Here is a 14,765-nt window from a genome sequence, read left to right as displayed (position 1 = left end):
CCGATGTGCGTCCAGCAGGGGGCAGCGCTCCGATGTGCGTCCAGCAGGGGGCAGCGCTCCGATGTGCGTCCAGCAGGGGGCAGCGCTGCGCTCCGGATGTGCGTCCAGCAGGGGGCAGCAATGGGATCCGATGTGCGTCCAGCAGGGGGCAGCAATGGGATCCGATGTGCGTCCAGCAGGTGGCAGCAATGGGATCCGATGCGCGTCCAGCAGGGGCAGCTCTGCGATCTGATGCGCGTCCAGTAGGTGGCAGCACTGCGATCTCTAGGAATGATGTACAAGTTTTGTGTGCTGTCTGTGCTGCCTCCAGTAGGCGGCGCTGCATCACTAGCAGGCTGATGGAATCCCGGTTGGGTCCCGGGTCATAGATGATGAATAACTGACCATTTACTATCCTCAAACCTCCCTTAGACTAAAAAAAGCAGCGGGCCGGCCATGGGTCACACCCACCACCCTGACCAATCAATGACCTGCCTCTTACCTTATACAGGCCGGCGGTTATGAGTGCCAGGAGCACCAGCCCCCCCACGCTGCTGCCGATGATGATGGGGTAATAGTTGTACTCCTTGCTGATCTCCAGTGCCGTCTGTGTCTGAAATACAAAAAGATTTGTCCTTCCAGTGAACCCATCAGAGCCGCCATTACCGCCCCAGGAGCCATGGTCCTCTCCCGGGGTTGGAGCCGGGTCCAGGCCATCGTGATGCCTGTAGAGTTGAGCTCTGCCCCAGAACTGGCACCTCCACCAGAGGCTACCATTCCCATGAAGAAGACCTCCAGGCCCCAATTCCCCACCCCCAGTATTACTGTGAGAGAGGTGAGTACCTGGCTCTGACGAAACGCTGGTTCTGTTCCAGGATGTGCGCGTACGTCTGAGATCGTATCTGATCTCCGCTGCGGTCTGCAGGAAAATCTGCTGCTGTCCTGACTGAGACCAGAGAGAAGGAGGTGAGGACATAGACAGGTCTGGGGGCTAAAGGATATTGTAGGGACGTGACTGGGGGGCGAAGGGGGTTGTAAAGATGTGTCTGGGGGGTGTTATACGGACGGGACTGTGGGGTGAAGGAGGCTGTACAGATGTTTGGGGGGTGGAGGGTGTTATATGGACATGACTGGGGGGTGAAGGAGGTTGTATAGATGTCTGGGGGGGGGGGGGGGGGTAAAGGAGGTTGTATAGATGTGTCTGAGGGATGGGGGGTGTTATATGGACGTGACTGGGGGTGAAGGGGGTTGTATAGATGTCTGGGGGGGGGGATGGAGGAGGTTGTATAGATGTGTCTGAGGGATGGGGGGTGTTATATGGACGTGACTGGGGGGTGAAGAGGTAGTATAGTCATGTCTTGGGGTTGGAGGGTGTTGTACGGATGTGTCCTAAAGGGTGAGGACATTGTACAGAGATGACTAGGAGGTAAAGGGTGGGGGTCATATGGACATGTCTCTGAGATGGAGGACATTGTATGGATGCGTCTGGGAGGTACAGTGAAGGGTGGGGGTCATATGGACATGTCTCTGAGATGGAGGACATTGTATGGATGCGTCTGGGAGGTACAGTGAAGGGTGGGGGTCATACGGACATGTCTCTGAGATGGAGGACATTGTATGGATGCGTCTGGGAGGTACAGTGAAGGGTGGGGGTCATACGGACATGTCTCTGAGATGGAGGACATTGTATGGATGCGTCTGGGAGGTACAGTGAAGGGTGGGGGTCATACGGACATGTCTCTGAGATGGAGGACATTGTATGGACGCGTCTGGGAGGTACAGTGAAGGGTGGGGGTCATACGGACATGTCTCTGAGATGGAGGACATTGTATGGACGCGTCTGGGAGGTACAGTGAAGGGTGGGGGTCATACGGACATGTCTCTGAGATGGAGGACATTGTATGGACGCGTCTGGGAGGTACAGTGAAGGGTGGGGGTCATACGGACATGTCTCTGAGATGGAGGACCTTGTATGGACGCGTCTGGGAGGTACAGTGAAGGGTGGGGGTCATACGGACATGTCTCTGAGATGGAGGACATTGTATGGACGCGTCTGGGAGGTACAGTGAAGGGTGGGGGTCATACGGACATGTCTCTGAGATGGAGGACATTGTATGGACGCGTCTGGGAGGTACAGTGAAGGGTGGGGTTCATACGGACATGTTTCTGAGATGGAGGACGTTGTATGGACGCGTCTGGGAGGTACAGTGAATGGTGGGGGTCATACGGACATGTCTCTGAGATGGAGGACATTGTATGGACGCATCTGGGAGGTACAGTGAAGGGTGGGGGTCATACGACATGTCTCTGAGATGGAGGACATTGTATGGACGCGTCTGGGAGGTACAGTGAAGGGTGGGGTTCATACGGACATGTTTCTGAGATGGAGAACATTGTATGGCCATATGTGTAGCTGTTTCTGGGGGATGGCGAAAGAGCCCCCAACTGAATGGTGTCAGGACTGCCCATTTAGGTGTACAATGTCTGCTATGTATGACAATCTGGGCGACCCAACCTCCCCAGGAAGGACCAATTATATATTCTGTCTATGTCTGTGATCTACTCGACTGTAGAGTGTACCTACGTCTGGACAGACTGTACCTACCTGAGTGACGGATCCTTCAGTCACAGATCCGCTGATAGTGAAGTTTACAGAACTCTGAACCTCCAGATCCCGAATCTGACACTCCACTCTGACACACCAACCAACAGAACAGTTCTGGGGAGAGGAGGAGGAATCAGAGGATGATATGGAGGGGACTACTCCAGAGGGAATGAAACCCCCCAAGAGAAGAAAAGGGGATGTGGAGGACAAAGGAGACAACTCTGGGCTAAGAAAACATCAGAGAACATCATTCAAGAGGGGCACTGAGAACTGGTTTCCATCGCTTTACCAGAATTGGACTTCTTGCCAGGATCTCCTGGTACTTCTCAGCGCCGGGGCCTTCTCTGGCTTCAGTACATGTGGAGATGTCTGGCTGGGAAAAAAAAGAGGCACATGATAGGCCTTCACCCCAGAACCCACTCCATACCACAATGCCTAAACTTGGATCCCTCTCCTTGCCTCACTGTCTCATAAGGGATACTCCTGCACTCCATTACCTCATTGGGGTCCCTTTTTACCCCAGTGTCTCAGCTGGGGTCCCTTTTCACCACACTGTCTCAGCTGGGTCCCTCCTCAACTAACTGTCTCACCTGGGTTACTTCCTGACTCCATTATTTCATCTATAATCCTACTTACTCTATTACCTCATCTGGGGCCCACTGCATAACCTGTGGTCCTCCTGACCCCACTGTCTCATCTAAGATCTCACTTTATTAGCCCACCTCATCTTCCATTGTGTCCTCTGAAATTCCTGCTGTACCTCATCCATGATCCTACTCCCCCTAATAACTTATGTGGGGTCTCTGATCTGTAGCCCCCAGCTAGGGGGGAGCAGACTGACCTGAAATTGGACACTGTGTTGCTGCATCTAATTTATAGATCATGTGTAATCATCAGGAGTGCACTACCAACATGTAGACCCAGACTTGGGGGGGGGGGGGGGTAATCTACAGACCTTATCAATATATTAATGATGCCTCCATGACAATGGGGAACCTGGACGTATTGGAGGGTCAAGTCACGGTGCCAACCTCTGTGGTGGGCGTAGTTACCTTAGAACTTGTAATGTTCCTCGTCTCCCAGATGGACGTCTCCCCCAACCTCACTGGTACCATGAAGATGACGGTGAGAGGGAGTGACCGCTGGCCCAGGTTAATGACCTGAGGACAGGGAGAAGGGGGTGGTTACATGGAAGAGGCTGCTGGGATGAGGTTTTAATTCCCCACCCTGTCTACTCTTACCCTGTAGATATGCTGTATGGTGGAGTCACCGTTGGAGAAGTTCTGGTATTTGCTGGACTCTTCGAGGCTACAACAAGCACAGACAGTGAGTGTGAGTTGCGGGGTAAGAAGTGCCTCTAACACTCGCCTCCCCCCCTATGATCCCATCCAAGGAAGGTCTCCCCCTGATAGTCGGTTACCAAGAAATGCATGAAATGGTTTGCAGTAGTCGGATTACCCCTCCGAACTAGCAGTACCAACAGGCAGCGCTCCTCTCGTAGCTCATATAAAGACCACCTTCCCGGAAGTGGAAAGCCATGTTTAATATCATGCAGTAAACTATTGCCCCTCCCATTTTTTTTTTTTGCGGAATTGAGCTATGGAAGGCGTGCCCCAAAAGGTCAAAGGACCAGTATTGTCTGTGGTCCCCCAGCAGCTGATCTTCTCCCCATTACTAACTTACCATGTCTTGTGTAGAGGCCACCATTTTGATGGACGTGGGACTTTGCTTTCTCATGTCAGAGCTGCCCCCTAGATGCCTGGTGGGGTAATGATAGAGGTGGAGGAAGCACAGATCCACAGAATGGATGAAGCAGAAGAAGGGAGATTCTTCCTCAGGTACGGCTTCCTCTCCAGCAAGGAGAACCATGAGCAGCACAATGGAGACACCGATGGTGGGTCTCCGAATCTCCTGTGACCAGCAGTCACTGAGATTAGTTCTCTCTAAAGCTGGACATACACATATCGAAATTTGGCCGATTCAGCAAGAACTGTCTGCAATCGGATTCTGTAGAACGATTCTGCTGGAAAACCAGCATTCGATCAGCCGCTGCCGCCTTGCTCAGTGTTCTCTGACGGGGGGTGGGGGAGGGGGGGGGAGTCCCTTCTCTCGGAATACAATAGCCCAGTGAGGGGGATTCCTGCATCCACATCTCCTGTGTTCATGTGGGAATCTTGAGGGTTTTTTCGTTCAACCAGAGCAGGGGTAGGTAACGTACAGCTCTGTAGCTGTTGTGGAACTACATTTCCCATGAGGCATTGCAACATTACAAAACTGACAGTTACAGCTATGACTTGCAGAGGCATGATGGAACTTGTAGTCCTGCAACAACTGGAGAGCCGCAGGTTGCCTACCCCTGAACCAGAGGGATGAATGGAGAAAATCTCTCAATGTATGTCCAGCTTCAGACAGGTGTCACCGGAAGAGAAGCGCGATCTTCTGACACCTGTTCTGGTGACAACTCAAAATGTCGGCATTAAATCCTAAACAAAGCTCTGTGAGAAACCGAGGAGCCCCAGCCACAAATAGACGCGCGGTTCATTTTGTTCCGAATCAAAATTTGGACAACATTTTCGTTATGCAGCAATTCGCAGGAATCTGAATTACAATTGTAAAGAATTTACAGATAACAAAATGTTCAGCCAAAATAATGGATTATTGGAATAGAATTTGAAAATGGAATGGAATCAAAAAACGAAAACTATGAACATTGCTGGCTTTTGCTGATTTCTTTCACAGATTTTGTGTATTAGAATATCGCTGTCTTCTGAAATTCGAATTAGGAAAAATATAGAATAGAACAGAAAATAAAAGAATAAAGTAGAAAACAAAGAAACAGAATAGAAAGATTATAGACGTCTTCCAAAAAAATGAAATGGAATTGAAAAAAGAAGAGGATAGAAAGAATATAGCAGTCTTCCAAAATTCGAATTCAAATAGAACAGACTAGAATGAAAAAGATTGCAGCTATCTTCTGAAATTCAAATTTCGAGTAGAATAAAATGGAAAGAATATAGCCGACTTCTGAAATTTTGAAACGAATAGAATAAAACAGAATAGAGCAGAAAATAAAGGAATAGAAGAGAAAAAATAAGAATAGAATAGAATGAATATAGCCGTCTTTCGAAATTCAAATTTTTAATTGAAAAGAATGAAACAAAAAGGAAAAGAATAGAAAAAAATAGAATAGGATAAAATTAGAATATAGTCATCCTCTGAAATTCGAATAAAATAAAAATAGAAAAAATACAGCCGTCTTCTGAAATGTCGAATTTGAAATGGAATAGAAAAGAATAGATTAGAAAATAATTGAAAAGAGCAGAAAGAATATAGCAAATTTGAATTCTGAATAGAATAGAACCAGTTGTTCTTCACAATAAATCTGGATCGATTCCATATTTTCAATTCGAATTGAATCATTGGAAAAAAATTTGAATCTGGTCAAAAACAAATAAACAAACCAAATTTTCGTTACGAATGCAAAAATACAAAATTAGTAACTCAACAAATCGATTTGAAATGAAACAAAAGTTTTTGTTCTGCAGGTCTGGACACGAATGACCCCCCCAATGTCTCCGGTGGCCACAGATGGCCCCAGCTGCCAGCACTCGTAGGAGGAAGAAGTGTGAGAACAAACCTCTTCCGATCATTCTTGTCTCCCCCCAGATAACCCGTGACTGTAGGCAGCACGTTGAGGGGTGCTGAGGAACCCTCCTGAAACCGGAGCATTCCTGCCTATGGCCAAAGCGGATCCAGAAGACTACATGGGGTAGTCAGATTGTCCAACCCTTGTCAGATGGACATGGAATTTTCCATCGCCGGATTCCATCTCCACTTTCTTTTACTCACCTGGTGATGGTAACGTAGATGGCATAGCGGACGCTCAGCTGAGATGAGGACATCATTCGATCGGTGGGGGCTCGTCTGTAATCGCTGAAAACAGAAGCAGAGATAGAAGTGCTTGGAGGAGCCTTCAATAACGGCCCAAAGTTATCCAGCTAAGATGGCACAAGGGGAATGCTAAAAAAGGCCACATCTATGTGAGACTCCACTCTGGCACACCTTTAAGGACCACTTCATTTTTGGACTTCTTGTCCATTGCCACCCACCGCACTGTGCAGGATTCGGGAGATTTCTCCTCCCCTCCTGTTCAGGTGACAACTCTAACATTTCGGATTTCCTGTCACTTTCGGTGACAATGAAGACCAGCAAAACATGTGGCCATGGTGAATCCCCTCTAGAGCCCCCCAAAGCCACGTAATCTGGGGCCCGCCATTATGTCAGTATCATCACTTGTCTCTGCCCTCTGGCTCCTCCACCTGATAGGAGGGACCTCAAGAAAGTGCCTGGCTCCTCCATGGACCTTCCCATTGGTAGTTCAGTTCTAGTGGTGTATGGGAACACTTGGATAAAACAGAACCTCGCCTTCATGTGATTGAATGTTGGCGACCCTCCGGCCAGCTTAGTAAATCGGGTCCATGTAAATTGATGGTGCAGCTGCAGAGCAGATGAGGCCTGCATGAACTGTTCTGCCCTTCGATCTCACAGGGTGGCAACACATCAGGTCTGTTCCTCCCACATGTTCCCAGTGGTCACTTACCTGCTCACGTTGGCTGACATTGTCAGAGAGTTCCCCAGGGCAGCGTTCGCTGAAACGTGAAAACCCACCAGGAAGATGGCCTGGAAGAGACCCCAGAAGTGAGGTGTGAGTGGGGAAAAGATGTGAATGATTCTCACTGGGGGGGGGGGGGTGGGTCACTGACATTCTGGCCATCATCTGCTTGTACTGTCTTAATGGCAGACTCCCCCCCCCCCCCCCCCCCCCAATCCACCATGGGGACCCTCTACAGCCTGGCTCAGACTCTGCTGCTTTAGATTTGTGTCATTCTGCTCAATTCATATGTGCTCATGCCTTATATTTGCCACCGCCCTGACAACCTCCATACAGGACCTCCAAGAGACCCCTCTCAAGTGACTGGAGAAGTCATTCCCTTGTGGTTGTGCCATGCTTCAATCAAACCAAGTGTTTGGGTGTCCCAGCACTCCTTTACAGTTTCAATTCCAGATCAGCAGTACATATCAGTGCTGTTATTTTGGAGTTAGGTTGAGAGATCGGGGGTCAGGGATAGGTTGAGGATTAGACCAAGGGCCAGGGGGTCAAAGTGACAGAGTTGGGTTACGTTAAGAGTGTGGGTTGGGTTGAGGGTTCTGTGTATGGTGAGGGTTGAGGGTTAGGTTGAGGCTTGGAGTGTCAGGATAGGTTTAGTGTAACGGTAATTTGAAGGATGAAGATTAGGTTGATGGTCCAGCCATTCTCCATCCATGTTCCTCTAGAGCAGTGTTTCTCAACTCCAGTCCTCATGGACTCCCAACAGGTCATGTTTTCAGGATTTCCATTATTTTGCACAGGTGATTTGATCAGTTTCACTGCCTTAGTAATTACCACAGCTGTTTCATCTGAGGGAAATCCTGAAAACATGACCTGTTGGGGGTCCATGAGGACTGGAGTTGAGAAACACTGCTCTAGAGGTTGCTAGCTGATTGACCTCCTATTTAATGGTGCCTACATGGATCTGGGGCCAATGCTACATGTCAGAGTCAGCGACATGGCACCAATGATCTTTTTTAGTTATCCAAGTGTGGCGTCTGACCATTACTGTAGGGGAAGGCACTCTTTTCATTGCTCCGCCAATGAACTGGGGTTTAGCAGGGGTTCCCCAAGACCTAACATTTATTCCAAGGGTTCTTCTAGGGTAAAAAGATGGGGAATGCTGCTTTAGGGTTGGTTAAAGGTTTTGAAGTTTAAAGATTTTTGAAGATAGTTTGAAGGTTGGGTGTTAGCATTTGGGATATTATTATTATTATTATACAGTATTTATAAAGCGCCAATAGTTGGCTCAGCGCTGTACATTACAGAGGGGGACAGAACATGTGACAGAACAATACCAATACAATACACGAGGGGTTCGAGGGCCCTGCTCTTTCGAGCTTACAATCTAGAAGGGACGGGATAGTGGTATAGGAGGAGATAGCTGTGGGGGATGGAGTGGTAGGAAGAGTGGAGGAGGTCGGGATAGATTTGAAGGTTGGGGTTAGGGGAGAAATTTTAGGGTTAGGAACTGAGAATTAGTGTTAGGTTGGGGTTAAAGTTTGGGTTAATCTGAAGGTTCTTGGTTAAGGTCAGAACTGGAAAGAAGAATGGTTGTTGGGGTTTAGGGTATAGTTGTGATCTGGACAATTAGTAGGTGGGGCTACAAGTAAGTTCGGTGTTACATTGAGGTTTATAATTAGTATTAGAGGTCAATAACTGACGTTTAGGTTAAGTGCCGGAGTTATAACTTGGTTATGCTCACATCAGAGCATCATATTCGATGTTAATCAGTCTCCGGGTTCTTTCTTTTGTAGCCCTTTCTGCATAGCGTTCATTGCTCTCTCACACACCAGCACTCTAGCACCCTCTCTCAGGCTCTCTCCTCTTACCGTGGTGTTGGGTCTCAGGAGAGGTCTGTTCACCCCACAGTTCACCACTCTCTGACCTTCCAGAGAGGCACATGAAACCGTCACTTTCTTGTTGCTCTACAAGATGAATAAAATTAGATTACAACTGCTCCACCATACCGAGGAGCCGGAGAAGAGACAGCTCCCCATTACCTCAATGAGAGACACCAGGCGATATGACAAGCCGGAGGGGAAGGGGATGATAACACGAGTGTTGTATGAATCTTCACCTTCGTTTTTCACCAAGACTGTCATGTTGATGTCAAGAGTCACTCCAACCACCAGCTGGTTGACACTGTTAGATAAAGGAATAAGATGGTCACACCAGCTTTCATGAGACACCCAAAACCACCCAAGAGAGAACGCTTTCATCGGTCAGGCTGATGACAGAACAAGGTCCTCCATCTCACCCTATGAAGGTGATCTTCAGGCTCAGATTGTCCTCACACACCCCGTCGCCACCACAGTTCTTCTGAAATGGGACCTGTGGAGAAAGATCTGAAGGTATGTGACCAGGTCTGTGATCTGCAATACCCTACATAGTGCGTGGAGAGTGGAGAGTTACCTCTGCAGAGTGGTTGGATGGGGAGTCCTCACTCAGCACAGGAATTCCAGCAAGCGAGAAATTGAGCGAGACTCGGAGAGAGGACAGAGAGTCTTCCACACACTCCTAGACACAGAGACAGGACGGGTGAGAGACATGATCTTCTCAGCTTTATATGGTCTACAGATAGAGAGGTACTCACAGGAATTTGGATGGAATGGTCTGCACATGCTTCCCCTGACAGACGCTGGTTGGCATTGAGGGAGCGCCCAGCTTTGGGGAAGAGGGCCCGAGTGTTGGTGCGACCAGCATCCAGGAGGAGAGAGTATGTCACCTGACCAAAGTCCTCCACTGAGAAAGAATGTGAAAAGATATAAAGTGGAACAGGCAAATGTCTGAACACATGGCTTACATGTGTACATTGTGGCTGCTTCTCCAGCTAATGGACTGGCAATCCTGTTCAGACAGTCCTGTGATTCATACACCACCGCCCAGCCAAGCAAGTGACACGCTTATATCCTGGCTTAGTATCTTTACGCTCATTGGCCTATGAATGGCCATCATCACCTCTGCCCAACTAGCAGGAGGGCGATCTTCCTGAATGGGCTGTGTGGCAGGCATCTGTAAATCACAGGAGTAGCTGAACAAACGTACATATTTATTGGCAGGTAAAATGGTAATTCTATGTGGTTTCTAGCTGTGTTTGTCTGGAATTCCACTTTCTTTGCCCTACCTGTAATAGATTTATAATTCTACAGAGGCGCTGGTACTTCCTACTTAGACCCTCTAAGTATTCTTTCATCCCAGTGACTAGTGTCTGGCCCTTCCCTTCATTTCAGTACCATTGTGGCCCTGGAGTCCCTGTGTAGTGCAACTTGATGGACCAGACTCAGAACTTTGTGATAAAGACAGTCATAGTGACCAAGATATGTGGGATGGGTTGGATGGTACAGTTAAGGGGTTGGATGATACAGAAGATGGTTTGAATTATACAAGAGATAGTTTGGATGGTATGGGAGGATATTTAGATGGTACCAAGGAAGGTTTAAGGGATAGTTTGGATGACATGGTGGATTGTGTGGATGGATGCAGTCACAGTTTGGATAGGGGAAGGTTTGGATGATACCAAGGGATAGTGTGGATGATGCATGGGAGGGTTTGAATAGTATGGACTATGGTTTGGATTATACAGGCAATGGTTTGGATAATGTGGAGGATGGTTTGGATGATATGGGGGATGGTTTGAGTAGTATAGAGAATGTATCAATGGTAGAAGAGAGGGTTTAGATGGTCTCAGGGATGGTTTGGATGGTATAGGATGTTTAGAGGGTACAAGAGAGGGCTTAGATGGTACCATGTATGGTTTGGATGGTATAGGAGATGGTTTAACTGTATGGAAGATGTTTAGATGGTGCAGGAGAGGGTTTGAAAGGTGCCAAGGATAGTTAGGATGGTACGGCAGAGTGGTTTGGATGGTACAGGGGATGGTTTAGAATGTATGCCAGGCAGTTTTGATGGTACAGGGGATGATCGTTTAGAAGATATGAATAAGGGTTTGGATGGTTAAGGCAGATGGTCTGGATTGTACGGGGGCGAGGGTTGATTGTATAGGGTATAGTTTGGATGGCACAGGGCACTATCCTTTGTACAATTTGATGGTGTGGTGATGGTTTGTATGGTAAGTGGGTCAGTGTTGATTGGACCCGGGATGGATTGTATGGGGAATAGTGTGGATAGTGCACACCTTTTTCACTCCCTGGCTCTGACTCTTCCCATCTGACCACCTCTCTGGCTTAAACCCGGAGCAGCAATCTATATTTTCATGGACACTTTTCTCATACAAAGAAAACCCAATATTCTTCTGTACTAAAGCAATGTACAATAAAGGCATTACTCCCAATCTGCCATATGTGTTTTGCAGAAGTGAGCTGGTTTGAAGCCCTCTGAGAGTATAGATGCAACAGCTATAAGATCTCAGTCTGGTACCTCTGATTGTCCCAGGAAATGATGACTCTTCTGGTCAACCCCCCCCCCCCACCTGGCTCACCTGTTGCCCTGGTGTTTTTCTGGTAGCTGAAGAAGCAGACGATGAGTTTTATTGCACTCCCAGCTTTGAACTGATCTGAGCACTCGTAGAATGAGAGGGGTATCTCAATGGGATCAAATGTCATGCCGACTGAGACACCCAGAACCGGTCGAGACCTACAGAGGAGTCAGAGATTCAAAATGGTTATTTATGGAGGTTTTGTAAAAGACAAACAGCGTGGTACCATAACATGTACAATGAGGATTATTGGTCCTTTTCAGGTTGTTGAATTTCCCTTTATACAAGCTGATTGTACATTGTGGCACAGGATTTGGCCTCAGTTGGAGTTCCTGCACCATATGTAAGCAACATTGTGCAAGGTGCATTTCCATGACCAGAAGACATATTGGGGAATCCAACATTTTATTTCTGCCCCCTCATTGTAGGTGTTCATCACTCCTGAGAGAGCAGCAGTGATTCTGTCTGGCCATACACATTACCCAGAGGTCCTTTACCATCTTGGAGAGAGTGATTGGCATACTGTCCCAGGAGGCTTCCAGTGAAGGCACCATAGATAACATACAGTAAAGTCCAGAGGTGATGATTTGGTGATGAAGTCACACCAGGATAAAAAAGATCTAATAACTAATTTCATTTTCTTCTCACCTCACTACCAAGACTAGTCCTTCACCTCCCACTGCAAGATCTGGCAGATTGTCCCCCGTCATGTCCAGATTTCCACTCAGTGACCTGCCAAAGAACCTGATGCCACCACTGACCTGCCGACCAGTAATGCGCTGTAGAAAGGGAAGGAACCATAAATGAAAACACAGCAGAGGAAAAATAACCTGACATAACATTCCATTCTCAACAGAGAGCCAACCAATGTGAGCGGACACAAAGAGTAACTGACACCTGAATAGAATCATCACAGTTGTAGACTGGCAGAAGAAAAAGATGGGTACCTGTATATATGAAGTCCTGAAGCTCTCACTCTGACCTGGAAAGATGTAGATGGCTCCCTGATAGTTGTCTTCGCATGGGGCACCAACTGCCAAGTCTGGTAGCTCATCTCCAGTCATGTCTGGTAGAACAGAGATGGCAGAACCGAAATGACCTACAGATTGGCTGGGGTCACCTTGAAGGGTCTCTGGACATGTCATAGTGACAGATGGTCCTCTAGGGTGCCAGGCGTTCCTGACCTGAAACACAAGAAAAGATCAAAGCTGGAAGCTAATAGTAATTATTATAATGTAGTTAAAAATAATAAGGGAACTGAAACAATTTCATAGGTCTCATAGAATTCCTCTTTGTACCTAAATTTCAGCATCTCAGGCTCAACCCAGTTTGGTAAATTGTAATCAATTATAGCTAAAGGCAGAGCTATGATCACTAGGACCATCACAGGTATCTATTGCTCTGGAGGACTCCACACATAAATATGAGCAGTCATGGAAAATGCTGAGACAAGGAGATGGAAGATGGATTTGGCATCTCCAAAGTTGCAGGAAAATGGATGAGTACCAGGCTATAGTCTTCCTCTAATAAATGAGACCATGAAGACTTGAAGGCCACTTCCAGAAGGTCACAGTGGGCTTCAGTGTTCTTTTTAGTATTATGGGGACAGAACGATAAACAGGGATTGAGGATAATTACTGTTCAATGTCTTCCCAAAGGGAAGAAGGTGCAATTAAACTGATTTATACACCTGAAACAACCAACTTACTGGCATCTCTTCTTGTACTGTCATCAAGTAAACACAGAGGGTTAGAACATCATTGATTAGCAGTCTAGGCCTCACCTCGGTGACAGGACATAGGTACACTCGCCCTCCTGGGGCTTGAGGAGAGAAATACGTTGGGGACCCAACCACAAGAAGAGAGTGTGTGGAATTCAAAGCCAGGATACTGAGCACCGACCCAAAGTATGACCCAATCTAAGAAGACAGATTGTACATATAAAGAACTTGTGTATAAGTGGAGGATCACAGAGAATTCTCAGATGTTCTTATCATAAATGTCTTCCCAAAAATGAGACTCATTGCTCTCCTCCCATCCATTCCCAGAAACATCCTGACAATCTTGTCAACTTCTGCTTCCTCTAAATCTTGTCATGTGTCTAGCTGTATCTGTGGTCTCCAACCTCTTCAACCATTGAATCTTTGAAAGGTTGCCTTTCCATCCGTTGAACCTCCCACTCCTGCACCCCTCTGTCACCTTGTCTGCGGTGAATGCAGCCACCTGGCTCCACTCCGATGTTGTTGGATTATTCTTGTAGATGAAGACACTGCCCAGATGTTGGTATCTTGGTGCACCAATGGCCAATGTGTCCCACTGCACCTGCTGGACTGCATAACCTGTACAAGGAGAAGAGAAGAGTCATGGTGGAGATAGATCCATTTTACAGACGTGTAATAAGCTCCCTCTAACCTTAGCTTCCACCTTCCATATCCACCATTTGTAGGATTCTAGTGATCATTGATGCTAGTTTATGAATTGTGTGACATACAAGAATCTTGTGACATCCGTACAGCTCTGTAATCAATGGTTTTCTCACCCATGTAAGAATCCTTCATGTCGGTTCGATCCTTTGTAGCATTTATCCAGGTGCCATTCTGCCGACCGTCCAAGTACATGGATATCCCTCCAGACCAGTCATAAGCACCTACTGCCCCAAGGATGGGCCCTCTCTGGAGAAGAAGGCGGCATTAAAAAGGGGATATGAGATCTTCATGGTGATGGAAGCTTCATTCAGTAATTGTGAATGTCACTTCCTATTGCTGACTCGGCTTTTAAATATTTTGGTGAGACAGGTTACCCAATCGGCTTACAGGGCAGATCTATGCCATCAAATATACAGTAAGTGCAGAGTTTCCTTCTTGGAACAGAATTCATGCGTCATCACGTCAACCTTCTATACCAAGAAGACAGTTCCTGGCTTGAGGGTCTACAGGTCCATTATCCCCTCTAAAGGGCACCTCATATCTGCACCCTGGGCAGTTTATAGTTGTACCCCCCCCCCCCACACATTGTATCCATTATCAGAATTGTATGGTCCTTTATCATGCTTTCACGTCATAACCATGGATAATGGAGCCCCATAGCAAAGCCAAT

General features: G+C 47.3%; 1 protein-coding gene across 1 annotated transcript in view; it reads right to left on the bottom strand.

The window, feature by feature from the left end:
- LOC149437735 (integrin alpha-M-like) overlaps positions 1-14,765 on the bottom strand; it is a 35,427-nt gene that overhangs the window by 2,447 nt on the left and 18,215 nt on the right. The window contains 20 exon segments of the mRNA XM_089660678.1: positions 482-614; positions 823-874; positions 877-925; positions 2,585-2,698; positions 2,874-2,957; positions 3,637-3,744; positions 3,826-3,892; positions 6,434-6,517; positions 7,185-7,264; positions 9,065-9,160; positions 9,236-9,377; positions 9,493-9,566; positions 9,648-9,752; positions 9,829-9,977; positions 11,674-11,828; positions 12,319-12,449; positions 12,618-12,854; positions 13,454-13,588; positions 13,869-14,008; positions 14,209-14,341. Coding sequence (XP_089516804.1) covers positions 482-614; positions 823-874; positions 877-925; positions 2,585-2,698; positions 2,874-2,957; positions 3,637-3,744; positions 3,826-3,892; positions 6,434-6,517; positions 7,185-7,264; positions 9,065-9,160; positions 9,236-9,377; positions 9,493-9,566; positions 9,648-9,752; positions 9,829-9,977; positions 11,674-11,828; positions 12,319-12,449; positions 12,618-12,854; positions 13,454-13,588; positions 13,869-14,008; positions 14,209-14,341 — 2,268 coding nt within the window.

Source organism: Staurois parvus, unplaced genomic scaffold, assembly GCF_062004578.1.
Source record: "Staurois parvus isolate SC_StPar_1 unplaced genomic scaffold, SC_StPar_1.0 ptg001262l, whole genome shotgun sequence".
Taxonomy (NCBI): domain Eukaryota; kingdom Metazoa; phylum Chordata; class Amphibia; order Anura; family Ranidae; genus Staurois; species Staurois parvus.
This window is presented reverse-complemented; position numbering and strand designations above follow the sequence as displayed.